Here is a 26,805-nt window from a genome sequence, read left to right as displayed (position 1 = left end):
TCAGCAGATGGGCGTGAACTGCCCACTGTACACTTGGCACCATGCTGGCCCCAGAGACTACGAGGTGTAAGCAACAAGGTCCCTACCACCAAGCCGCCAGTGTGCACACTCCCGAGATAGAAGTGTGAGATATTAACTAGATCACAACGGAGTGTCTTAATCACTGATTGTTTAAAGTGCAGGGGGCACCACAGCGGGCATGAGGGTGGAGGTGGAGACGGGACTTGAAGGCATAGAGAGAGGTCACATTTCCACTGGGTGGAAAGGCATTCCAGGCTGAGCACGGCACACCCCCAGGAGAGAGGCACGATAGCGTTTGGGCCGTTTAAGAATGACAGGAAAGTCCTACGTGGTGTGTGAGGGCACACGGTGCCTGGAGAGGACCGCACCGGCTGCCAGAGATGTTAGGCTTCGCGGGGCAGAGGGTCAATAAATAACACTTCTTTTCCCATCATATGAAATGTTCACAGGTCAGACGGATGAAGATCTTAGTGTTTTTATTGGAAGAGCTTAGGTCATAGCAAACTCTAATACTGGGGGAGGTTTGCTGACTCCCCCAGGCCAGGGGATTTACAGGTGAGGAGACGTAGGCTGGCCTCCCCCTGCAGCCACAGAGCAGCCTCTCAGAGCTTTCCACGTGGCCAGGAGGGCAGGACGGAATAGTCCTTAATACACAGGCAGCCAGATTTCAAAGAGGGAACCTAGAAGGGGGCAGGCTGCACATGGCTAGTTCCCTCTGTTCAACTCACCAGAAAAAGAGGGCAGAGAGAGCCTAGGCGTGTTACCTACCCTACAGGAGGTGCCCACACATGAAGAGGACAAGGAGATATGTTCCCTCCTAATGTGAAGGATGTTTTATCCCTTCTAAGGGATATAAGCAGAACCTATAAGCAGAGCTGTCAGTGAAATACTAACCACCGCCAATACAGTAAGTGCTCCTGTCGTAGACCTGCTCAGATGTGCCTGGCATGGTTCTAGGTGCTTTGCAGACCTTATCATAAGTCCTTAATGTAGAAAGTTTTCACGTAGGGGAAAGGAGGTCCATACAGGCCAAGTGACTTGCCTAAGGCCTCACAGCAAGTTAGAGGCAGAGCCAGGAATTTCAGACCCAGGGGTGTCTGAGCCATGCAGCATGGTGAACTCTGAGAAGGGATGTGGTTAGGTCTAGGTTGAGTCTGATAACTGGTGGTTTGATCAGAGGAGGTGGAGACCAAGGTCAGGAAACCTGTGGCTTTGAGAAGGGTCCATGCGAGGGAGGATGGATGGGGTGAGGGTTGCCAGGGCTTGGGGATGCAGGCCAGGAGAGGAGCAAGAGAAGTAGAGGAGGAGCTGAGGGCCTCTGAGTACCAACCTGGGCCTGGATGGACGGTGCGGCACCAAGAAGAAGGAGCTGGAGAGGCGCGGGTTTCAGGAGGAGACGAAGTGATGCATCAGGGCGAGTGGAGGTGCCTGGAGGGCTGCAAGGGGGAGATGACCCGGGGCAGGTGGAACAGGGAGTACACAGGTCTGAGGCTGAGGGGTAAGGTCAGGAATGGGAACTAGCTCTGCAGGTCATCAGTTTGGAGCCTTACCCTAAACCAGGGCTCAGCAAACATTTTCTTTAAAGGGCCAGAGAGGACATGCTGAGGTTCTGCCTGCCATCTGGCCTCTGTCACAACTACTCAGCTCTGCTGTTTTGACATGAGAACAGCCACAGACAACACGTAAAGAAATGGGCATGGCTGTCTTCCAGTAAAACTTTATCTGTGAAAGCAGTTGCTGGCTGAATTTGGTCTGCTGGCTGTATTTTGCTGATCTCTGCCCTCAACCACTTCAGAAAAACAGAGTCTTAAAAATCTCTTTGTTATACAGCCTTTCTCAGTAATGTGCTGTGGAGTCCTTCCATCTTCAGACTCAGTAAAATCGAACTTACCTGCATTTGGAGCCCGTGGTGCCTAGCCTCATCTCTGAGAACAGAAGAAAAGCCTCACCCCATACAGCTCACCAGGAGGGCAGAGGCGGCAGTCTGTGCTGTGTTCCTCTGCTTTCAGAGAAATGTTCAAATCAGTGCCCACACCAAAATAAATAATCTCCTGAGGATCAAGAAGGAGCAGTTAAAAAAAAAAAAAACGCAACGTACTAATGAATTGACATCCTACAGACCAGAAAGGGCATTTGCCATTTCAAAAAGAAGATATAGCTTTAGACTGATGTGGCATTGGTGGACATAACATACTTCAGTAGCCTCCTAGCACAGTTAAATGAGCATGTTCCTGCCGTTCCTGCGAGCCGTGGGGGAGACGCTTGTTAATTATGTGGGTGTAGGTCATGCCTATCTGATGACATTTCTTCTCACAGTTTTTCTCTTGCATTCTGCCATTGACCTGTAACCCAAGGTTAGAGTTCTTCATGTTGTGGGAGACTGCGTTGCTTCCGTCAGATGAGGGTGTCCCTGTGCTCTTTTGTAGCAGTTCTGGAGCTCTGTCTCCGCCCGCTTGCCTGCTTTCTCTCTGTCCTTCCGAGACACACACACACGTGCGCGTGTGCGCGCGCACACACACACACACACACACACACACACACACACGGCACACACATACCCTAAGGCTTAGCTCTTCCGGCGCCATCCTCCCTGTCTCCACTCTGCAAGTATGAGCCATGCTCTTTCTTTGGTAGATGATTTTGTCCAATTTTTAAGTGTTTTTAAAAGGCACGGGTTCCTCAATAAGTTAAACAGAATTACCGAATGACCTAGCAATTCCACTCCTGGGTGTATACCCCAAAGAATTGAAAACAGGTGTTCAAACAAGAGTTCATAGACAAATATTCACAGCAGCACTATTCACAGTAGCCAAAAGGTGACAACCCCAATGCCCATCAACTAGTAAATGGATAAACAAAATGTGGTGTAGTCATGCAATGGAATATTATTGGACAGTAAGAAGGAATGAAGCAGTGGTATGTGCTACAACATGGATGAACCTTGGAAACATTATGCTAAACGAAAGAAGCCAGACATAAAGCCCACATAAGATTCCATTGATATGAAATATCTAAAATAGGCAAATTCAAAGACACAGAAAGTGAATTTAGCAGTTGCTAAGGGCAGGGGAGTATGGAGAATGGGGAGTGACTGCTAATGAGTCCTCTTGGGCTGATGAAAATGTTCTGCAACTAGATAGTGGTGACAGTTACACAACAACGGGAATGTACGAAGTGTCATTAATGGTAAATTTTATATTATATGTACTTTACCACAATGAAAAGAAAGTGAGAAAACCCTATCACTAAGAATCTTTGGGAAAAATACGTAGCTCACAAATATTCATTAACACAGTGATGGTAGAAAGAGTGAAGTCATCCTCATATGGACAGATATTTATTGAGGCCCTCAGCTCTGGAGAGATTTAGATAAATGATCCCCCTGACTTACCCTTGAGAGATTCACACATTGGTGAAGGAAGGGAGGAGAGAAAGACACCCGAACATAACATTTCAGTCTGGTGTTCCCAGCAAAACCATCCTCATCACAATCAGTTCAGTGGGAAAGTGGGTGATTAAAAATTTGACCGTTTTCATCCCAACTCCTTTTTTCTTTACTTTTAATTGTGGTTAAAAAAGAACATAACATGGGGACTTCCCTGGTGGTAGAGTGGTTAAGAATCCGCCTGCCAATGCAGGGGACACAGGTTTGAGCCCTGGTCCGGGAAGATCCCACATGCTGCAGAGTAACTAAGCCCGTGCGCCACAACTACTGAGCCTGGGCTCTAGAGCCCGTGAGCCACAACTACTGAAGCCCCGTGCACCCTAGGGCCTGCGAGCCACAACTACTGAGCCCATGAGCCACAACTATTGAAGCCCGTGCACCTAGAGCTGGTGCTCTGCAACAAGAGAAGCCACCGCAATGAGAAGCCCGCATACCGCAATGAAGAATAACCCCCACTCACCACAACTAGAGAAAGCCCGCGCGCAGCAACAAAGACCCAACGCAGCCCCCCAAAAAAAAAAAAATATATATATATATGTATATACACACATAACATGAAACTGACCATCCTAACCATTTTTATGTGTACAGTCCAGTAGTGTGAAATGCATTTACATTGTTGTGCAACCAATTTCCAGAACTCTTTTCATCTCACAAAATTGAAACTCTGTACCCATTAAACAACGCCCCATTCTCCCCTCCCCCAACCCCCTGGTAACCACTGTTCTAGTTTCTAGCTCTGTGGCTCTATGAGTTTGACTACTTTTGGTATATAACTAGAATTGTGCTATACTTGACTTTTTTTGTTTTTTTTTTAAATTTGTATTTATTTATTTTTGGCTGTGTTGGGTCTTCGTTGCTGCATGTGGGCTTTCTCTAGTTGCAGCGAGTGGGGACTACTCTTTGTTGAAGTGTGCAGACTTCTCATTGCCGTGGCTTCTTGTTTCGGAGCACGGGCTCTAGGCACGTGGGCTTCAGCAGTTGTGGCATGTGGGTTCAGTAGTTGTGGCTCTCAGGCTCTAGAGCGCAGGCTCAGTAGTTGTGGCGCATGGGCTTAGTTGCTCCGCGGCATGTGGGATCTTCCCGGACCAGGGCTTGAACCCGTATACCCTGCATTGGCAGGTGGATTCTTTTATTTTTATTATTTTTTTTTTTTTTGCGGTACACAGGCCTCTCACTGTTGTGGTCTCTCCCGTTGTGGAGCACAGGCTCCGGACGTGCAGGCTCAGCGGCCATGGCTCACGGGCCCAGCCGCTCCGCGGCATGTGGGATCTTCCCGGACCAGGGCACGAACCCATGTCCCCTGCATCGTCAGGTGGACTCTCAACCACTGCGCCACCAGGGAAGCCCTGGCAGGTGGATTCTTAACCACTGTGCCACCAGGGAAGCCCTACTTGACTTTTTGAGACTGGCTTATTTCACTTAGCATAATGTCCTCAAGGTTCATCCATGTTGTAGCGTATGTCACAATTTCCTTCCTTTTTAAGGCTGAATAATATTCCGTTGTATGTATTTACCACATTTTGTTTATCTGTTCATCCATCAGTAGACACTTGGGTTGCTTCCATCTTTTGGCTGTTGTGAACAATGCTGCTATGTACATGAGTGTACTAATAACTGTTTGAGACCCTGCTTTCAATTCTTTTGTGTATACACCCAGAAGTGGAATTGCTGGATGATATGGTAATTGTATTTTTAATTTTTTGAGGAACCACCATACTGCTTTCCATTTTACATTCCTACCACCAGTACACAAGTGTTCCAGTTTCTCCACATCCTCTCCAACGCTTGTTATTTTCTGGTCTTGGTGCTTTGTTTTGTCTGTAGCCATCTTGATGGGTGTGAAGTGGTATCTCATTGTGGCCCAACTCCTTTTCTAAAATAGAGTTACTTTACACTTATAGCAAAACTGGCTACCATTACTTCCATTAGCAGAGAAACTTCTCCACCAGGCAGTGCAGTAACTTTAACAGTACAGGGTGGTTCACATCATAAAATCAAAGGATTAGATGTCCCCAGACTGAAAGAATCAGAAGACAAAGCCGGTGCCGGAGTCTTTCGCCTTTGTGACGGGAGAGCAGTTGAGCAGTAAGGATCTCTGTCCTGGCTGACTTATCTTAGCCACGTCTGATTATTACTGGGGACCACAGCCCTCCATAAGCTATCTTCCAGCATCCCACTCTCTTACCACCTCCTGTCTTTCCAGGTTACTCCTTTATTCCTCTGAACCTGCAAAGATACTGTAATATCTATAAGTAATATCTCCCTTGGGAATTCCCTGGTGGTCCAGTGGTTAGGACTCTGCACTTTCACTGCCAAGGGTGCAGGTTCAATACCAGGTCGGAGAACTAAGATCCTGCAAACCACATGGCACGGCCAAAAAATTTTTTTTTAATCTTACCAGGTATTTATATATACATAAAAAAATCTCCCTTGACCTCCCCTGGGCCATTTCTCTGCTCTTCTTATAGGCAACACCGTCTCCTCTCCCCGTCCTCTCAGGCCTTCTCCCTTCACGCCATAGAAGGAGCCCTTGGCAAGGCTACCAGTGGACCCGAACGTGGCCAAATCCAGGGGTCAGAGGCGTCAGCTGCAGTCCATCACACCCCCCTCCTGAAGCGCTTCTTTGCTTAGATTTTCTGGCTGCCCCCTTTCTCCCCTCTCCTCCCACTGCAAGCCCACTGCTCCTCCGTTTTTTGTCATACCAAAAACCTTAGAATCGTATTTGGCTTCTTTTTTTCTCTTCTGCTCCCACATCCAATTTCCCAGTAAATTCTGGGACCTCCCCCTTGGAAATGCATCCCCAATCTGATCACGTGTCCTCTGTCACTCACCCCTGGCTGAAGCCACTGTCGTTTCTCACCTGGATGCTGCAAGCACCTACTAACCGGTGTCCCTGCTCCACACGGCAGCCCGAAGTGATTCCTCTAAAGCCCAGTCACGCTGCCCCTGCTTACAATCCTCCAGTGAATTCCCATCTCCCTCCAAGTCAATCAGAAATTCCTGTCATGGCTTCTAAGACCCACATGAACTGCCCATTGCCGCCACTCTCCCCATCGTCACTTCCCTCCAACAGCATGGACCACCTACAATGTGTAGAACGCTCCAGGCACACCCCCCATCTCTGGGCTCTTTGCACTTGCCCTTCCTTCTATGGGCCACTTTCCTCAGGTATCCGCGAGACTTACCCCCTGCCTCCTTTAGGTCTTTTATTACAATAGAGTTACTTTATACCTGTAGCACAACTAGCTACCATTATTCCCATTAGCAGAGAAACTTCTCCACCAAGCACTGCAGTAACGTTAACAGCTCTTGGTGGTTCATGCCATAAATCAAAGGATTAGATGTCCCAAGACTGAGAGAATCAGAAGACAACGCCAGTGCCAGGGTGTGTCTTTCCGCCCTTGTGGAGGGCAGTTAGGCAGTAAGGACCTCTGCCCTGGTGCACTTACCTTAGCCACGCCTGATTATTACCGGTGACTGCACCCCTGCTTATGGCCTTCCCTGATGACCACTACAGATAAAGTAACAGCACTTCCTGTCCTATCACTTGTGCTCTCTTTATGCTGCCTTATCGTTTTCTTCAAGGCATCTATCACCTCCTGACATGTTATATATTTACCTGTCTTCCCCAGTACAGTATAAGGCCCTGGAGGGCAGAGACGGCATCCATTTTTATTCACTGGTCTACCATCAGCTCCTGGCCTGAGGCCAGGCACACAGACACTCAGTAGTCACTTGTTGAATTAATAATTAACAATATCCACACATATCTACATTGCTAAACCATTTACAGAAGAAATTTGAAAACAGCACAAATATCCAACAATAAATAAATTAATTAGTGCAGAGCCACAGGATGGAATGTTCTGCATCTGTTATAATAGCGCTGTTGAATATTTAGTGACATGGGAAAATGCCAATGCTCCCATGAGAAAACAAAACAAAAAAACCTGGCATACTAAAATTACATTAAATAAAACCTAAATTTAATTTTCAAAAGAAAATATTTCATGAATTTATATGGAGAGGGAAAAGTGGACCACATAAAGGAAAGAGAGAAGAGGCTAGAAATATATCCAGTACAGTGTTAAGAGTGGTTAGCCCTCAATGGTGGAATGCTGGGTGATTTTTATTTTCCTTATGCTTCACTATTTTGTCCAAGTGTTCTATAATAAATATATATTACTTTTAATAAGTGTTAAAACTAATTTTAAAATTCCAAATTGTTGACAGAGAGACTATGATTAGCCCACCCCTGGTCTGAGTGCCCCAAGGTGTGTAGGGTGACAATGTAAGTTCTCTACGAGGGGGATGTGGATCCCTCAGGCCAACGTCAACTATGGCAGTGACAGCAAGGAAGGAGAGGAAAGGCCAGGTAAGCAATTTCTGAGGCGTAGCCCTGGCAGATACTAGAATTATCATTTCCAGTGAAACCTGTCATTTCCTTTAGTTAGAGAGCGTGAGAGGCTTCCAGCATTAGAACAGGGAAGGCCCTATGAGGTTTTCCAGCCCAGCTCCTTCAGGTCGGGCTGAAATAACCAAGGCAGAAGTAGGGTGATCTGCCTCTGGTCACAGCTGGTGGCAAAGCCGGGGCTTGAGGTGAGGTTCTTTGTTCCATGTCACCCAGGCTTGTTCTTTTTTGTTTTTATTTTGTTTTTATTTTTTTTTCAGATCCATGAACTTTATTTATTTTTTTACATCTTTATTGGAGTATAATTGCTTTACAATGGTGTGTTAGTTTCTGCTTTATAACAAAGTGAATCAGTTACACATATACATATGTTCCCATATCTCTTCCCTCTTGCGTCTCCCTCCCTCCCACCCTCCCTATCCCACCCCTCTAGGTGGTCACAAAGCACCGAGCTGATCTCCCTGTGCTATGCAGCTGCTTCCCACTAGCTATCTGTTTTATGTTTGGTAGTGTATATATGTCCATGCCACTCTCTCGCTTTGTCACAGCTTACCCTTCCCCCTCCCCACATCCTCAAGTCCATTCTCTAGTAGGTCTTTATTCCTGTCTTACCCCTAGGTTCTTCATGACATTTTTTTTCTTAAATTCCATATATATGTGTTAGCATACAGTATTTGGTTTCTCTTTCTGACTTACTTCACTCTGTATGACAGACTCTAGGTCCATCCACCTCATTACAAATAGCTCAATTTCATTTCTTTTTATGGCTGAGTAATATTCCATTGTATATATGTGCCACATCTTCTTTATCCATTCATCTGATGATGGACACTTAGGTTGTTTCCATCTCCAGGCTATTTTAAATAGAGCTGCAGTGAACATTTTGGTACATGACTCTTTCTGAATTATGGTTTTCTCAGGGTATATGCCCAGTAGTGGGATTGCTGGGTCATATGGTAGTTCTATTTGTAGCTTTTTAAGGAACCTCCATACTGTTCTCCATAGTGGCTGTACCAATTCACATTCCCACCAGCAGTGCAAGAGGGTTCCCTTTTCTCCACACCCTCTCCAGCATTTATTGTTTCTAGATTTTTTGATGATGGCCATTCTGACTGGTGTGAGATGATATCTCATTGTAGTTTTGATTTGCATTTCTCTAATGATTAATGATGTTGAGCATTCTTTCATGTGTTTGTTGGCAGTCTGTATATCTTCTTTGGAGAAATGTCTATTTAGGTCTTCTGCCCATTTTTGGATTGGGTTGTTTGTTTTTTTGTTATTGAGCTGCATGAGCTGCTTATAAATTTTGGAGATTAATCCTTTGTCAGTTGCTTCATTTGCAAATATTTTCTCCCATTCTGAGGGTTGTCTTTTGGTCTTGTTTATGGTTTCCTTTGCTGTGCAAAAGCTTTGAAGTTTCATTAGGTCCCATTTGTTTATTTTTGTTTTTATTTCCATTTCTCTAGGAGGTGGGTCAAGAAGGATCTTGCTGTGATTTATGTCATAGAGTGTCCTGCCTATGTTTTCCTCTAAGAGTTTGATAGTTTCTGGCCTTACATTTAGGTCTTTAATCCATTTTGAGCTGATTTTTGTGTACGGTGTTAGGGAGTGATCTAATCTCATACTTTTACATGTACCTGTCCAGTTTTCCCAGCACCACTTATTGAAGAGGCTGTCCTTTCTCCACTGTACATTCCTGCCTCCTTTATCAAAGATAAGGTGACCAGGGCTTCCCTGGTGGTGCAGTGGTTGAGGGTCCGCCTGGTGATGCAGGGGACACGGGTTCATGCCCCGGTCTGGGAGGATCCCACATGCCGCAGAGCGGCTGGGCCCATGAGCCATGGCCGCTGAGCCTGCGCGTCCAGAGCCTGTGCTCCACAATGGGAGAGGCCACAGCAGTGTGAGGCCCGCGTGCCCTAAAAAGAAAAAAAAAAGATAAGGTGACCATAGGTGCGTGGGTTTATCTCTGGGCTTTCTATCCTGTTCCATTGATCTATCTTTCTGTTTCTGTGCCAGTACCATACTGTCTTGATTACTGTAGCTTTGTAGAATAGTCTGAAGTCAGGGAGCCTGATTCCTCCAGCTCCATTTTTTGTTCTCAAGATTGCTTTGGCTATTCGGGGTCTTTTGTGTTTCCATACAAATTGTGAAATTTTTTGTTCTAGTTCTGTGAAAAATGCCAGTGGTAGTTTGATAGGGATTGCATTGAATCTGTAGATTGCTTTGGGTAGTAGAGTCATTTTCACAATGTTGATTCTTCCAATCCAAGAACATGGTGTATCTCTCCATCTATTTGTATCATCTTTAATTTCTTTCATCAGTGTCTTATAATATTCTGCATAGAGGTCTTTTGTCTCCTTAGGTAGGTTTATTCCTAGATATTTTATTCTTTTTGTTGCAATGGTAGATGGGAGTGTTTTCTTGATTTCACTTTCAGATTTTTCATCATTAGTGTATAGGAATGCCAGAGATTTCTGTGCATTAATTTTGTATCCTGCTACTTTACCAAATTCATTGATTAGCTCTAGTAGTTTTCTCGTAGCATCTTTAGGATTCTCTATGTATAGTATCATGTTGGCTGCCCAAAATACTGGAACAGCATAGAACCAATCCAAGGGTGTGTTCCACGCCTTCGTGAGTGAGGAGTCTCCATGTAGAGGCCTAGGAAGACCCCACTACATGCCCTAGGCTCACTTGAGAGGAAAGGATGAACTTGACATTAGAAAGGGAGCTACCAACAGAACTCAGTGGCTCTGTATTGAAAAGGGAAAATGATGATTCCATGTTCCTTTTTAAAGTTCAAATCAACATCTTTCTGGATAAATATATTTTTTAGCAGAATCTTTTTATTATTTTTAAAAGATATAAAAACAACTACTCCCATCAGTAGCAATACAAGGTTTAACATTTTAACCAGATTTTCTCAGGCCCTTTTCAGATACCTTTAGTAGCTAATTATTTTGTCTACCCCTTCTGTAAACAAGCATCACACAACATACAGAACCCTGAGGAAGACTGCTGAGGGCACCCTCACTCTGGCCCAGCCCATGTATTCATCCCCGCACTGAAATCCGCACTGAAATCACCTAGTAACAACATTCTCCTCTGTTTTTCAACCGTTTCCTGTCTGTTGCGCTGCTTTGGGGATGGGAAGGGAAACAGAAATTACCGTTCCACTTAATGTCTGTGTCATACAGTTAGCGTTGCCAGTGAAATGTTCCCAGTCACAGAGAATTGTGCTTTTGATTCCATCTAACCATCTGCCGTTCTTGTCGTGGTCTGGCCAACATTCCTTCTCTGCACATGAGGCCGGTGTATGCAGCATCCCATTTGTTTCAGATACACAGCTTGGTTCTCTGCACCATACCTACTACTCTCCACCTTACGCCATGTGGACCCTACCTTAGAGAGAGACCGAGTTGGCCCAGAGATGACGGTTAGATGTGCTTCTCCTAGGAGTCCACTTTCTCCTCACCCAGCCCCTGGAATTGTACTCCAAGACTGGGAGGGGTCCAGCTTTGATGGCCAACCAAGTTTGTAAATCCTTTCTGGGTGTTTTCCAAGCCCTGCAGTATTCAGCCTCTTGTTCGTTGGCTACAGAACGGATTTTTTTTTTTTCTTTTTTGACCTGAAAATATATCTCTGTCTGAGAAAAGGTACAAGCCTGGCTTGGTTTACAAGTGACAAAAAATAAAGTTGGAAAGCAGCGTGGCCCTCAGGCCTCTGCTCCTCCAGCCCAAGCACAGACTTTCTTCTTTAAGCCCCACAGTTTAGCGAAGTCTTTCCTATCCGGCTGCTCTGTAGCCAGCAGCTTCTGCAACACAGTGTGTTGATAACTGGGGGAAGAGGCACCATCTGGTTACTAGGGGGCAGCAGCAGCGGTCCCTTGGGCTGCTCTGCATGCAGTAGATGCATGTGACTGGATAGAGATGGGAAAGAGATTTCTTACTGTGCGCTGTGGTACCAAAAGTTTGAAAACCACCATTTTAGCAAATCTGAAATACTCTTCTGTGGGCAAAGAGCCCGTGTGAAGGACTGTTTCAAGCAGAAGGGCTCTACAGTTTAATTCTAAGAGATTCTAGTGGCATCTCGTAAGGGAAAACACCCCAAGGAGATATTTGGATTAAAAGCATCCTGGGTAACCCTGGCAACTCTCAGCCACACATTCTAGCAGCAGTGAAATTTCTTTTACAACAAGGTGCAGAGTTTTCCTTTCTGTTTTAAGAAGAAATTGATTCTCCTTAGCTCTGTTGTTTCCAGTCGTATTTATGAAAACTAGTGGGCACTGCTTACCTATGGAGAAGCCTGTTTCGTTGCCCAGTCGTCCTCCAAGTGGGGGATTTTGCCCCCCAGGGGATATTCAGCACTGCCTGGAGACCTTTTTTGTTGATACAAATGGTCTGGGGCATGTGCTAGTGGCGTCTAGTGGGTAAAGACCAGGGATGCTGTGAAACTGCTTACAGCACACAGGCAACACCCCACAACAAAGAATTTTCCAGCCCCAAATGTCAGTAGAGCCAAGTTAAGAAACCCTGGTCTAGAGGAAGGCTTTTCTGTAGTAGACTGGAGTTTCGTAAATCTAAGAACAATAGTGTCAAGGCCATACTGCCGCGTGGAATTCGGTCAGGGGCTGTTTATCAGTGTCTCTTTACTTTTTGCTCAGTTGTAAATCTGACTAAAAACCTAGTACTCCCTATGCCATTGGTCCAAAAATATCTTCATCCTAGAACAAGTGCACTCGGTAATTTTAAAAGTATTTTAATGAAAATTATAGTGTCCATTGGATTAATGTTTTGTAAGGTGTAGAGACCCTTCTATGTGGCACTTCATTTAAAAAACTATATCTTACCATAACAGATTCTTAAGATGACTTATATGCCCATTGTAGAAAACTTGAAGAGTATTTTTAAGAGTTTTTAAAAAGCAGTAAATCCAAAAGGAATCAATTCAGTATATTATTTACATTTTTAAATGGATTTTTTAAAATAGTTGACATCTTGCTATGTATACAGTTGCTAGCCTGCTTTTTTGTCCTACATTTCAAACATCATCCCAAATTATTTGAGCCTTTGTAGACACTCAGATGGCTTCTTGGTGCTCCATCATACGATAATGAACCCTAGATTTCCTAAACACTTGTTGAATACAGGTTATTATCAGCTTTTCACTATCATAAATAATCTGGGATTGATATTTCTGCTTTTCATGTTGCTTTGTAAGTAGCACAGCAACGTGAATTGTTGGGAGGGCTTTGGGACATGGTTATTTAATTCCTAGCCTGTGACAGAAGCAGACAGAAAAGTCTTGTACCAAATGCAGCAGAGGAGACCCAGGGACACCATTTGGATCACCTGACTCACAGGAAAAGTTCTGGAATTCCTAGGAATGTGGATTTAAAACTTGGCTAGACCAACCAAACCATGTATCTACATGTACACATGTCTATGTAAGTAAATGTCAAAAAGAAAAACAAAGCTGGAGGGATAAACAGCAGACTTTTAGCAGAGGCAACTCCGGGTTAATTAATTGGGATTAGAGAGAAGGGCAGGCAGAGAGGAAGCACTTGAGGGGGTATTTTTTCCTTATTATCTTTTCTATATTCTTTGAATTCTTAATTATGAGAATATATTCATATGTAACTTGTGTAATATTTAAACCTAATATGTTTTAGAGAGTGAGTTGGAGCCTCATGGAACAGGGTCTGAGCTATGTCAGCACACACTTTCACTCCTTTTTTAAGCAACCCTAGCACGACGCCGGCACATTTGGGGCCAGGACACACGAGCGAGTCTGCAGCTGATGCTGTGTTCAGAGCTGAGAAGCTCGCACCTGCGTTTAGATGAGAGGCCTTCATCACTTGTTCTCCTCCCAGCTCTGTGGACGTGACGCCTCTGTATCCACAGTGTGTGACATAGAGGCGGTGGGTAGAAACGCACAGTCTAGGGCCAGGAGCCCGAGGGTTTCAGGTTGACCGACTTACATTACCCTTGGTTCCTGTACCATTGCCCTAAGTGCCGGTTTAGCCAGACTTTCTCCGTGAAGCACATAGCCGGCCCTGGGCCAGCAGATGGTGGGATGGTTCCTGTGTCTTTCAGGCCGCACACGTGGTCCCTGGCTCCACACTGAGGCGGCCGGCCAGAGCTCCGATGACATCAAAGGCAGAAATGCTCAGGTAACACGGCCCTCTGGTCTCTGAGTGTGAAACTGGGAAACCTCAGGGAGCACAGAAATGTTGAGGGTGTGCTTTCCTCTCAACAGCCTCCCGTTTTTCCTCAGGGAAAGCCATAGGGGTACCTTTGTTTCCAGCTGGGATGAAACACTCACAATTTCAAAACCCGAAGAGTGAAAGGGGGGAGCTTCTCTGGAATCACCACCACACACAGAAGCAGCTTTGGCAACACAGAACCCCTTGGGAATCACTCTGCAACCATCACCCCGTTCGCTCCCATCATTCTTCCCTCGTTACCGTGGCCTGAGAAGCCTGAGAGGAGAGCTCTGTAACATGTATGAAACATAATTTGGTGTTCTCTCTCGTCTATAGAATACATGGTTTCTCATAGCACCCTGGGGTTTTTTCTCCCATCGACATTATCATTTACTTATTTTTTTAATTTTTACTTTATTTTATTTTTGGCCACACTGCACAGCATGTGGGATATTAGTTCCCTGACCAGGGATTGAACCCATGCCCTCTGCAGCGGAAGCACGGTGTCTTAACCACTGGACTGCCAGGGAAGTCCCCAACATTATCATTTCTTTTGACCAAATGTAGCCACAAATTTTGCTGGTGGCTAGAGGAAGGCTGGGGGGAGGGGATCAGGGGAACCAGAGAGGTGCTTGTGTCATAATTATGAGTCTTTGAAGAAATGCCCTCGTGCTCACACGAGGCAACTTGGACACAGTGTTTTCTAACCTGGGCGGAGATGACATCTCTCACCGCAGATGACAGGGTCTCATCTTTAAAGGCCCTTCGTTTCTTTGAAAACATGCATTCCGTCCACCCTGGCCTCCTCCTGTTTCACAGTGCCGTGTAACAAAAGGGGTGGCCTGCTGTTAGATCAGAACCTCAAGGAAAGAGACGTGAGAAAGAAGGAACTTAGGTTACTGGAAGTGGGGATGAGCTCCCTGAAGGACAAGCACCTCTCCCCTTTCTCACCATGGCTAATCCAAGAATTGCAATGACCATTCTCAGATGACTGTAGGTTCAAAACTGGGTGTATGATTGCAGTTCAGAGAAAGTATGTATACAGAGGAAAAAAGAAGACAGGAAAAATATACACAAAATTGTTCACAGGCATTCACTCTGCCAGCTGATGGCTGATTTTGACTTCTTAGGGGGCATTTCTGCAATTTCTGAATGTTCCATAATAAATACATTACTCCTGTAATCAGAAAGATATAGTAATAATCAAAATAACATCTCCTACATTATATAGCTCTTTATATAGTTTAGATAACTTGCATATGTTATTTCATTTTCTCCTTTTAGCAACTCTGTGGTATAAGCTGGAGAGATACCTTTAATGCAAACTTTTTCCATATGAGAAAACCAAGCTCCAAGAGGTTAAGGAACTCACCCAAGGTCAAGGTCACGTTCGCAGACCTCTGACTCCTCGTCCAGTGCTCCTTCCACTGTACCTCACTGCTTTGCCTGGCATGTTAGAATTGACAGGACAGGAGTCACCCTCACCTTCAGACGTGGCAAGCACGATGGGACATTATGCACGGTCTGGTCCCTGACCTCATGGCAGGCACACATCTAAATCCCTAAGCCCATAAAGTCTAGTCAAGGATGAACTGTTAAGTCTCTCTTGGGCATCCCATTGTCAAGAAGATCTTCTTTATGTCTAGCTGGACACCATCTTAATTCATTTTCACTTCAGTGAGGCAAAAAGAAATCGCCCAGAGAAATCACGGGGTTCCAGACATGGTGAACAGCACCCTGGGGGTGCTTTTCTTTTATGGGTACAGAGCCCAAGTGATCCGTGCAAGGCTGGGAGCTCTGAAATCTGAAAGCCTGGGACCCTTTCTCTGTTTTCTGTTGCCTTGTCTTGGGATCGCCACCAAGTTCTTTGCTTTTCTTGAGCTTCCCGTCAAGTGAGTCTGCTGGTGCTTGATCCCTTAAATGTTTTTGATGGGATTAGGTCCCCACCTGCCACAAGCTACACTTTTCATTCCTTTTCCACCCAGGACCTCCTGGGTGAAAATAAGCACCTTACGTATGATGGGACCTTAAGACCCTGGCAGCCTTGCATGCATGAGGGAAAGCTTCACTGCCCGGCCCCGGAGTGTGTCATTTATGTGCTGTGAGTCTTCTGACCCCACCTGATAACACTGTCGTGTTTCCACAGTTATCACTGAAGACACTCCGGTGAGAAGACAGATGAAGCCAACGTCCTGTGAGCCACCTGGGGGTCCATATGGCGGGGTGGACATCCCCAGGAGAACGTCAGACCTCACCCTTCTCAAGTTGTAATTCAGTTGACATACAGGCTCTGCATGGAGCATTTATTTATTGTAAATACGTGATTTGCACAGGCTTTAAATCAGTATTATAGTCGATTTTTATTTGAGTAATTTACAAAACACATACATCATTTCTCCATTGTTTAAAATGCATCTTGGCATTCATCTGTCAGCACAGATGACAGCCCTGACCCCACCACAGAGTGTCCATTCCATGACTGTTAATACGCGTGCAGGCTGGCCCTCCCTAGATTCGGAACCATTTTTAGAAGATTCCTTAGTTTCCCAAAGTCATAGTATCTACAACAGCTTCTTCTTGGCATGATTTTCTAGTCTCATCACACAAACTGCAAAATCAAACCAGATAATGCCTTATAAATGACGCGGCTCACAGAGAGCAATGTGTCGCCACACCCAGACGATGCCACACGGCCTCCAGTGAACGAGATGCCACGTCTCGCTCCCGTCTTGCAGTACAGGGATTCTTTTGCTTCCTAATGTAAACATAACACAAGTCAAAGGCAAGAGCGGGCTTGGCCTCTCCAACACCAACCACAGGGCCCCTTTTGTATCTGAATGATCCTGCAAGTAGCCAATGCTCTTACTGTTTACACTGCCCCTCGTGCCCATGTTTGCATGATGGTCCTCCTGTCCCTCCAAGTTCCCAGCCTCATCCTGGCAGACAAGGTGAGGTGAGCTGTATGAGATTTCAGTATTTTCCCTGCAAGTTAGAAACCTGTGTAAGTCATCATGAGTAAATTCCTAATTCTGTCTCAGAGCTCTTTTTTTTCCTCCCCTGAGTGCAGGGTTTTCGTGAAAAACATGACACGGAAAGTATAGACTGAAATGTATTCTGAAATATCTGCCTCAAATATCAGTGCCCCACGCCCACCCTTAGGGAACCTGGAGCCACCCATCAGGCAAATCCTAGCTGCCTTCTGAGCCCGAGAACCTAATTGGTCTGAGAGTCCCCCAGTCCCTGTGGTGGCACCTTTCTAGGTGGGGAGAAGTGTGTGAGTTCAGCCAGCCCTGACTAGGGACCGGCTCAGGACTGGCTGTGACCTGTCCTCTCACACCCTTTTTCTGGAGCTGGCAAGGGAACGGCAGTGTGTTTTTGCTTGCTGCATGACCCCATCCTTGGTGGAAAAGCTGTGACAGAGGAAGGAGAGAAAATAGGAGGAAACAGACTGATCCCTCGTCTTTGCTCAAAATAGCTGCAGATTAAAGGAAATCAGGGAGGCAGAAGTGGGAAGAGCAGTGAAAAGTAAGTTTCCTTTGAAATAGCCCACTCGTGCACTCACACCTCAAGGATGTAATACCCGGAACACGCCATCCACGACAGGTAGCCGTTAGGAGTGTTTCGGCAAACATGATAGTACACCCAACCGAGCTGCTGTCTGGAGTGGAGACTAAGATGGTGTCCTCCATCGTTGTTATGCTTTCTCATTCCAGACAGAAGCCACTGAGTGAGGTCAAGTTCCCTTCCCTGGGGAATAAATCATGCCAAGTTGTAACAGCTAAATCAATGGAAAAGAAGCTTTTGCAGGTCATCAGCTATGGGCATACCTGATTTGGTTTTTTGGTTCTGCAAGGTTTCCAGAAGGTCAGAACTTCTGTTTATTACAGTAGCCACTCCACCTCTCTCTCAGGTGTACAGAATAATTACAGGGGTTTTAATGATCATGATTAAGGAGGTGTTAGACCAAGGCTGTTCCACCTTCAGAGTAGACTGCCTGCCCTGATGAGGTGTTTACACATTAATGTTCTGCACCGCTGGGATGGAAATTCAGAATAAAACCATTCAGGGACAGAGGGAAGGAATGAGGAGAAACCAAAAATTGCAATTAGGGAGAAATTTCAGGAACCTGGGATCACATCCCTCCTCCAGACCCATCACTGAATTCTCGCCCTTTGAACTCTCACGGTGCCGGCCTCCGGCAGGACAAAGCCTTCACCCCTAGACCACAAGCTCAAATGTAGCGCCCCTCCCATCCTCGCGTATGCTTGCTAGCGCTGTGGTCTGTGACTCCCCCAGTGTTTCACGTGTATTTTATATTTATTGATGTTCCCTCTGCAGATTTATTTCTTTGTACCCAATAAACTTTAATAAGTGGGAACGCTTCTAGCCATTCACTCGTTAAAGCCTATCGATGGTCACCAGCACCAACGCTTTTGTAGCTAACTAAACAAATGGGTATTTGGGAAAACCAACCAAGGGAAAAACTTTCTCAAATGCATTCTGTAAAAAGTAGATAACACTAAATTTACTCAGTTTTATTAAAATCAAATGGGCAGAGTATTGTTTACAAATTACGCTGACTTGTGTTAAAGTGGAACCACTTTCAACCTAAAGTGCACTTAGCGCTGCCGCCTCAACCAAGTAAACCCTCAAAAACTCTCCTATATGGAGCAGTAATCATCTCCATCGCCATTATAGTGTCTTCAGGTACAGGGCAGATGAGGTTTACCTGATAGGTAAGTTGGCTTAAGGGAAAACATGATTCTGAATCTCGATTTTGCATCTTACAAGTTTAGGGAAGTAACAATTTTAGCCAGTCTATGCCTCAGTTTCCTCATCTGTAAAATGGGGGCATAGATATGTATCTAAGCATATAGTGGTGAAGATGGAGTAACATAACCCCTGGGCTAGCCTTTAACCCTGGGGTCATAGGAGACCAAGGTATCAGTGCATGCATGTGCGCACACGCGCGCACACACACACACACACACTCTAGGGTACAAGCGGTTTGTTTATTATACATTCAGTCACACACAGAGCTCTCGCTGGCTGCATTCCATTCAGATATTCACTGAGCAGCTCAGATCACTGGCTCTGCGGTTGGGTAACAAGGAGAGAGCAGTAATTAAAATTCATAGATGCTCCTGAAATAAATCTCATCTAGAAAGTAACTTCAAAGTTAGCTGCTACACACTTTGCAACTGAATTAGTTAAGGACCTGACTTGTTTTATCTGCCGTTTTATTAGTAGAGGCACAGATAAGCTTTTTCATGACCAAAAGGGCCCATCTGATTGGAGGATAAAAAGCAATGGCCCAAGATAATCGACAAAGTGGAGGATGGACTTTAAAGGCATTGACTGTAGAGGTATGTGAAGTGGCCATAGTTCTAGGCACCCCTGATGGAGTTCTGGGTGGGAGAGGTGGTGCCTAGAGGGGCGAGGGGAGCAACTTAAAGGGACGGGCTGTGGACTCCAGAAGCATGTTCCAGGTTCTCAGACCGTGCCCCAGGAGGCTTGGCATCCTTCCTGAACCTGCTCTGTTATGAACTGAATTGTGTCCTCCAAAAATTCATATTTTGAAGTCCTAACCCCATACCTCAGAAAGTAGCCTTATTTGGGAATAAAGTTGCAGATGTAAGTTAAGATGAGGTCCTACTGAAGTAGGGTGGACCCCTAATCCACCCTATATGACTGGTGTCCTTATAAAAAGGGGAAGTTTGGACACAGACACATACACAGGGAGGATGCTATATGAAGATGAAAAGAGAGATTAGGGTGATGCTTCTGCAAGCCAAGAAATGCTGACGATTGCCAGCAAACCACCAGAAGCTAGGTGGGACAGAACCTCCCTCACAGCCCTCAGGAGGAACCAACCCTGCCAACACCTTGATCTTGGACTTCTAGCCTCCAGAACTGAGATGATAAATCCCTGTTGTTTAAGCAACCCAGTTTGTGGTCCTTTGTTATGGCAGCCCTAGCAAACAGATACATGCTGTGTTACCTTGGAGGTTTGCAGGAGTTTACAGTTTGTGAAAAAAAGAGCTGAGAAAAAAGTTTAAAGAGTCAGCAGTTCCTTGTCATGTAAATGGGGCCATCATCTACTCTGACCTTGACACAGGTCACGTCGCTGGTAACTAAGTCCTATTTTCATGAACGAGACATTCAGTTGCATTTTGCCTGTCACGTGGAGACAAAACCATTGAAGCAATCTGGCATTTCTAGGTCACCAGAGTGGGAAGAGCTGGCTTTTTTCTTAAGTGGCACCCTCTCCTCTAGTGGAGCGTCTATGGCTTTAAAGTAAAGATGCTCGGCATAGGTGGCACCAGCCATTCTGATGATTTTTTAAAATTTGGTAAAATAAACATAAAATTTACCATTTTTAAGGGTACAGATCAGTCGTGTTAAGTACGTTCACGGTGTTGTGTGACCAGTCTCCAGAACTCTTTTATCACCTTGCAAAACTTAAACTCTGTGCCCCTTAAACAGTAACTCCCCATTCCCCTTCCCCCCTAGCCCCTGGCAACCACCATTCTACTTTCTGCCTCTAGGAGACTGACTACTCTGGGTACCCCATAAAAGTGGAATCAAATAATATTTGACTTTTTGAGAGTGGCTTATTTCACTTAGCATAATGTCCTCAAGGTTCACTTATGCTGTAGCATGTGTCAGAACTTCCTTCCTTTTTAAGGCTGTATATTCCGTTGCCTGGATATACTCCATTTTGTTTATCCATTCATTCATTGACGGAGACTTGGCTTGCTTCCACCTTTTGCTTATTGTAAATAATGCTGGTATGAACACGGGTGTAAAAATATCTGAGACTCTGCCTTCAGTTCTTCTGGGTATATACTCAAAAGTAAAATTGCTGGCTTATATGCTAATTCGATTTTTAATTCTTTGAGGAACCTCCATACTGTTTTCCATATCAGCTGCACCATTTTATATGCCCATCAACAGTGCACAAGGGTTACAAATTCTCCGTATCCTCACCAACATTTATTTATTTTCTGTTTTTTTTATAGTAACCATCCGGATGGGTGTGAGGTGGTATATCATGGTTTTGTGTTTATTTTTAAAGAGTGAATTTATCCACAGAATGGATAAATGGAGAAAACGCTGAACGGTTTGGTCTTCCGAAGATTCCAGTCATAAAATATATCCCCCTTCATACATTTTCTATGTTGTGGCCAATGCCCACATCTATTAATGAAACACAAGATAGAAGAGGCCAAGAGACATTAATTTCAGTATTTTTTTTATTGTATGCTTGATGTATTTAGAGACAATTCCAAGGGCAAGCACTGGTTGGGGAAGTTATCTGGTTTGTAGATATGTGTACAAAAGGCTATTAAGACTACACGGTCAGTTCCCACTGCAGGAAGCAGAAAGGTTTTCCTTTTTATTATTCCCTGCCCCTAGCATTTTCCAGCTCACACATCTGACTTCTCACAACATGACTGCAAACATATACGTATTCATCCCCACGAGAAATCGGCGTGTGACATCTCGGGATGTTTGGATTCAATCAGGTAAAACACATTTGACACAAACCATAGGAGGGGAAGTTGGGACCTAGGACCCTATGGAATGAAATGCCAGGGCTACAGGGAAGCACAGGCACTGCTGGGTCAGCTGGTGCACGTGACCTGCCGCCCCTCCCCCTCCACACGAGAAAGGCCAGCTCAGTGGGTTCCCCTCCCTCCTTCCTCCCAAAAGCTGAGAGCTCAGCTGAAGACCTTCCCCAGAAATGACTTGACTGTCAGTCAAGAATGCAGTTAGTGCATTCATAACAGACACACTGGTCCCACCTGGCTTTCCTGCTGGGCTGTGCAGAGCTGTGCAACACCTGGACCCACGTGGGATGACATCAGGAAGCAAAGTACTTTGCCTGGTTGATAATTATTTTTTATACCTAATAATCCACCCGATAGTGAAGGAACTTCACTGCTAATATCTAAAAGGCATACACCTTCTCTATTAGACAGCTTATGAGAAAGACTCTTTCTAACAATAACACTGTCTTATGTTATTGGGCACTAAAGAATTACCATAATTTCAAGTATATCCTTATTCTACCTAAAATTCCAAACCACCTCCAAGGATGAAAGAGTACTACTTCTGCTTTGCTAATTTACTTTTAGTGGAGCTTCTGCCCCTCCTCAGAGTATGAGTGATAAATCCCAGCTACTAGCCAAGACTAACTAGCTTATGTTTGATTATGGGGCGCGGGGATAGGGGAGAGATTCTGTCCTTCACGGCCACGTCTTCTTTCTGCACAAGGCATACACAGCCCCCTCCCCCTCCCCCAGGTCTTAATGGATACACAAATGGTATTTTAGGAAGCTATTTACACGCCAACCTTTAAACATTATTTTCATAGTTCATCTTGAATATTCACTTTCCCCATACTGCCTTTAGAAAAGCAATCCCTGGTCAAGAAACTGTCCATGTAATGATAAGCACTTTTCAAAAGCAGAGTCTGTTAGGAGCATTTAAAAACAGACATCCCCCCAGCAATGGCGTACTCAAAATCCAACTACATGTTTCATGCTGTTAATATGTCACTAGAAGTGAGTATAGCCACATCAGCAGGCTCTTTGCTCTCTTCCTGTCTTTCCCCTCGCATCCCAATGCACAAAGAATCTGTCCACCGCTATTACTCAGGTTTTAACTGTACATAGAACATCTCTGTACAGCCTGATGGAAGCATCCCAGCCCCTTTTAACTTCTGCCACGAAAGGACTGCCACACCCTCTAGTGGTAAGACAGTGGCATCACAATTTTGATGTATAGCGTCAGCCAAGACATCTCTCAGAGTTGGCCCTTCTTTGGGTTGCTGGAATAAGGTCAATGTCCCTAACAGAAGTGGCCATTATGTTTCCCACTACACAATGGCTGGGCAATAGCATAAGTCTGGCTGGGTTATCCGTGACCTTTGCTTGGTCCATAATAATGAAAGCAGGCCTCTGGTGTAATTTATTCTCACTAGACTTCTTTGGGTCAAACCCCTAATCACCCTGGGTATCTCAGACATGCCAGGTCTGATGAAATGTTTCCACAATAGAGGGAGAGGATTCCACATGGTGAAATTTTAGAGTGGCTTTCTGCACTATCTTGTTTTAAATAACCACTCAGCAGGTGGGCTTGGGAGGGGATGAGGTACATATGTCACCCCCAAGCCTCACCCTTCCCCACTCAGCAGCTGTAGACAGACGCTCTCACAGTGGCTGCGCCACCTAAGAGGACACCCTAAGTTCACCCACAGTGAGAACCCAGGCCAAACCCCAACAAAACTCAGCAACCACAGGTCACCGTGAACAGCTGCTGTTAACTCTGTCAGCACAAATATTCCTCCCATCTCTCACCACTTGTAGTTAGTGACTTTACATACAGAATTTGCAAAACTGTTGGGCAGAAAGCTCACGGTGCTCTTATGCTTACGCCCTTACAGGGGAGTTGGTAGAAAATAGGATTTGTTCCAGTAAAACCTGTGACCCTCAGGGTCCACGTCTGTGTATGGGGCCCAAGCCCCTTCCAGCTCTCACGGCATATGATACACTGCAGCTGACAAGGAGTCACTAACTTGAAGTCACTTCCAAGACTACTGACACTCACAGTATTTCCATTTGGAAAGGCCTGTCGGTGATGAAGGTGATTAGGCCCACGTGGTACAGGTGAGGCTGCATAATGAAGCCGCTGTCCTCCCTCCCACTGCGGTATTAACACACACACTTCTCCTCAGCATCTCTGCCCCCTTCCGTGTTAAGAGTGGTGGAGAGTTGCAGTGGCTGGAAGTAAGCCCCCCCCCGCCCCCACCAGCACCTGCCCACTTCAGCTACCGGTCTGAAGGCAGCTAATGGGCCATGCAGGGCGAGAGGAATAAAGGGAAGGACTGGGGAAAGCCAAGTGCTTCCTCCACAGCTTTGGGGGATATAACAGGCTGGGTAGGAAGGGCGGGGGTGGGACTGTCACCGTGGAGCCGAATGATTCTCCATCCATCTGTCCCCTTCCTGCCCTCTGTCTTCCCTGTGCTGGGCCCATCTGGTCTCCCTCACATGCTTTCCTGGGCTCTGCTGGTAAGTCAAATCCTTCATGTGCCCACACATGGGAAACAAATCAGTTTAATTAAAGTCTCTGCTGAGATAATGGAGTGGCTGCTCAGATTCCAGCTACTTCAACTGTAATCTAAACAGCCCAGAGTTTCTCCTTTCTTTCCCTCATTAGCTGAGAAATTTGCAGCTTCGTGGGGTGGAACTTCTGCCACAGGGCCATTTAATTAATCCTAAACTAGACGGCGGTAACCAGGCCCAGAATCATCTCTAGACATACGCACGTCCGTGTGGCGCGTGAGCAGCCATGCAGGGAGAGCCCCGTGCCTCATGGGAGAGCCGCGCCGCGATCCAGGGTCGTCACACACAGCCGCCTCTGAATCTCTACAGTGGGCAGCTTCCAGCCCGCACGGCACGTGGAAGCTGTCTGCGGGTCCACCGCACACGAGCGCGGTGCACAGGTTCTTTCAGATTACAGGAATCGGGATGGAGGTGGGCCTGGAGAGGAGCCCCCTTTATTCCTTCCCACTTGTTTTGTCTCTCAGAAGACACAGCTGGAGACATTCTGCATTACAGGCCTGCGCTCAGCAGAAGGGAGGCCAGGCCGGGATGCCTCCCTTGAGCACACACACAAGAGCCCTGGGCCAAAGAAATGCCTTTTGTTAACCAGAAAGGAACCACTACTGAGAGAAAGAGTAAGACTTCAAAAGATTTTGCCTTCCCCTCAAACTCGGCGCAGTGGAGCCTGTCTTTCAAGGCTTGATGGACTCTAGTCCTCCCATGAAAAGGCTAATGTGTCCATTGTCACTGAAACACAATAAGAGCAGCTTAAAATCCACAATCAGTCATACAATCGCACAACAGGCAAATGGGATACATGTTTACACTGCAGAAGGAGGGGATCTATGTTGCAGAAGAAGGGGGTGTTGTGAGATCCGAGGCAGAACGCTAGGGAACAGTGTGACGTTAACACATCTGAACTTTCTCGTTTTTCTCGGACAGGAGAGCGGTTTGTTTTGCTGGTAATTTAGTAAGGTGGGAAATTTTAAATAAGAAGGGGAAAGGGAATGCTTACTTCACTTAAAGAACTTAATCTCCGTGTCAACACAGTCATAGAAGAGATCTCCCACTTCGGTGGGGTCCAGGGGGTCATTGCTGGTCAGGATTTCCTCCATGGCTTCCAGGCCTTGCTTCTCTAGTTCCAGCATCGTCTTCCTCAGCTTTCGACCTTGCTCCTGAGAAGGATGAAAACAGCGGGGGGTCATTACAATGGACGCTGAAAGCCCCCCGGGAGGGCCTGCCCCCCACCCCATTCAATCTGCTCCCCGCGGGACTGCCACGGGGATGGTTCTAAAATGCAGGTGTGGTGATGTCACTGCTCTGCTTGGAGTTCTTGCCTTCAGAATAAAAATCCAGACTGCTGAGTGACGCTGAAAAAGGCCCTTTGTAACATATGAGGCTCCAGCCTGCCTCGCCTTTGCCACGCCGTCCGCATCTCCTTGCTCTTCAGCCAGACCGAATTAGCTGCATTCCTCCAGCCCATGATACTTTCTCGCCACAGCACAGGCAACCCTGCTCCCCTCAACACTCGGTCAGCTTGCGCCCACCTTCAGGCTTCCGTGAACGCCTTTCCTCTAGGCTACCCCCCATCCAATGCCTTTCCTTCTGCCATGGTTGTTCTCTTTCTGTCTTGCGATGGTCTGTCTACTTACCTGTGTCCCCCATTAGACCACGATCTCCCAGGGAGGGAGACCCGGGCTTATCTCTATCCTCCTGCCTGGGACAGAGGAGGCACTCCCAATAATGTCTCTTGAAAGAATAAATGGATCAATGAATAACCACATGGCATGTCTATCCCCGATTTGCTTTTTTTCTGAGGGGGTGACATCTCTTCTTCCAGGTGGCAGTCACTCATTTACATACAGTGAATGACAATGAGAAGCTTTTACTTGCCCAATTAGTCCCAGAACAGAGAAGCCGCCGTCACCACCCATCGACCACTTCCTAGTGCTGCCTTAACTCAAACCAATGGTCATTGTCAAATTTCAAAGTCCACCCAACCTCATCGGTCTCATCTTTGAAATTTTGTGTAGGATACTTCAGAACACACGGCCCTTTCTGCCCCTGCCTTCATTTGCCAAATACCCACAAAACTGTGCACCAGGGAGTGACATTTCCCCCCTGCTCGGGCTTACTGTGATCCACCTAGAAAACACGCACTGTCGGCAGACGGGGAGGGCAGCCCTGGACGGAACTCTGTGTAATGTAGCTGTAGCATTCATGGTTCCAGGGAAGGGTCTGGCAGGGAGGGCAGATGTCAAATAACTGCGACTTTTACACGTCAGAATGGTCATTTCTGGGGCACACAAGAGCAAGTTCTATAAATAGTGAGACTACCCTTCTCAGAGATACTTTCTGAATTCACTTGGATTTACTGCTGTCCTTTCTTGCTACCCTTTTTAGAGAGTCCACCGTGCTGGATGTAAGAAAATAAGCTCACCCAGTCCACGCAAAATGCACGCACCAATTTACCTATAAGATGTCACTTTCTTCAGGACAAATTGGACCCTTACAAGTTGTTAAATAAATGCTTGGGAAGCAGATGAGCATCTAACAACCATGTTCCTTGCTTCTCCCTTCAGCAAAATAGAGGCTTGGATTTTATATGAAA

The 26,805-nt window shown here is 45.9% G+C and overlaps 2 protein-coding genes across 9 annotated transcripts in view; one reads left to right on the top strand and one right to left on the bottom strand.

Moving 5' to 3' along the window:
* Nucleotides 1-25,972, top strand: part of WIPF3 (WAS/WASL interacting protein family member 3) — a 97,981-nt gene extending 72,009 nt beyond the window's left edge. For 2 of the 7 annotated variants that reach the window (XR_009541960.1, XR_009541964.1), the window contains exons 8-14: nucleotides 13,976-14,052; nucleotides 16,232-17,610; nucleotides 19,333-19,451; nucleotides 21,505-21,614; nucleotides 23,537-23,759; nucleotides 24,377-24,595; nucleotides 24,680-25,972. Coding sequence is in view for 1 of the 7 variants with exons in the window: in XM_060156928.1 (XP_060012911.1) it covers nucleotides 13,976-14,052; nucleotides 16,232-16,255 (101 nt within the window). In the remaining 6 variants the exon portion in view is untranslated. Of the gene's footprint in view, nucleotides 1-13,975; nucleotides 14,053-16,231; nucleotides 18,464-19,332; nucleotides 19,452-21,504; nucleotides 21,615-23,536; nucleotides 23,760-24,309; nucleotides 24,596-24,679 lie in introns of those variants that run through there. The other 5 variants (XR_009541961.1, XR_009541963.1, XR_009541962.1 and 2 more) reach the window with 5 other exon arrangements.
* The window catches only part of SCRN1 (secernin 1), a 57,195-nt gene continuing 51,717 nt past the window's right edge, over nucleotides 21,328-26,805 (bottom strand). For both annotated transcript variants that reach the window (XM_060156931.1, XM_060156932.1), the window contains one exon: nucleotides 21,328-25,369. In XM_060156931.1, the coding sequence (XP_060012914.1) occupies nucleotides 25,211-25,369 (159 nt within the window). In that variant the 3' untranslated portion in view covers nucleotides 21,328-25,210. The remainder of the gene's footprint in view (nucleotides 25,370-26,805) is intronic.

This window comes from Lagenorhynchus albirostris, chromosome 8 (assembly GCF_949774975.1).
Source record: "Lagenorhynchus albirostris chromosome 8, mLagAlb1.1, whole genome shotgun sequence".
NCBI classification, from domain to species: domain Eukaryota; kingdom Metazoa; phylum Chordata; class Mammalia; order Artiodactyla; family Delphinidae; genus Lagenorhynchus; species Lagenorhynchus albirostris.
The sequence above is the reverse complement of the archived record's forward strand: the minus strand, read 5'-3'. Positions and strand labels throughout refer to the sequence as shown.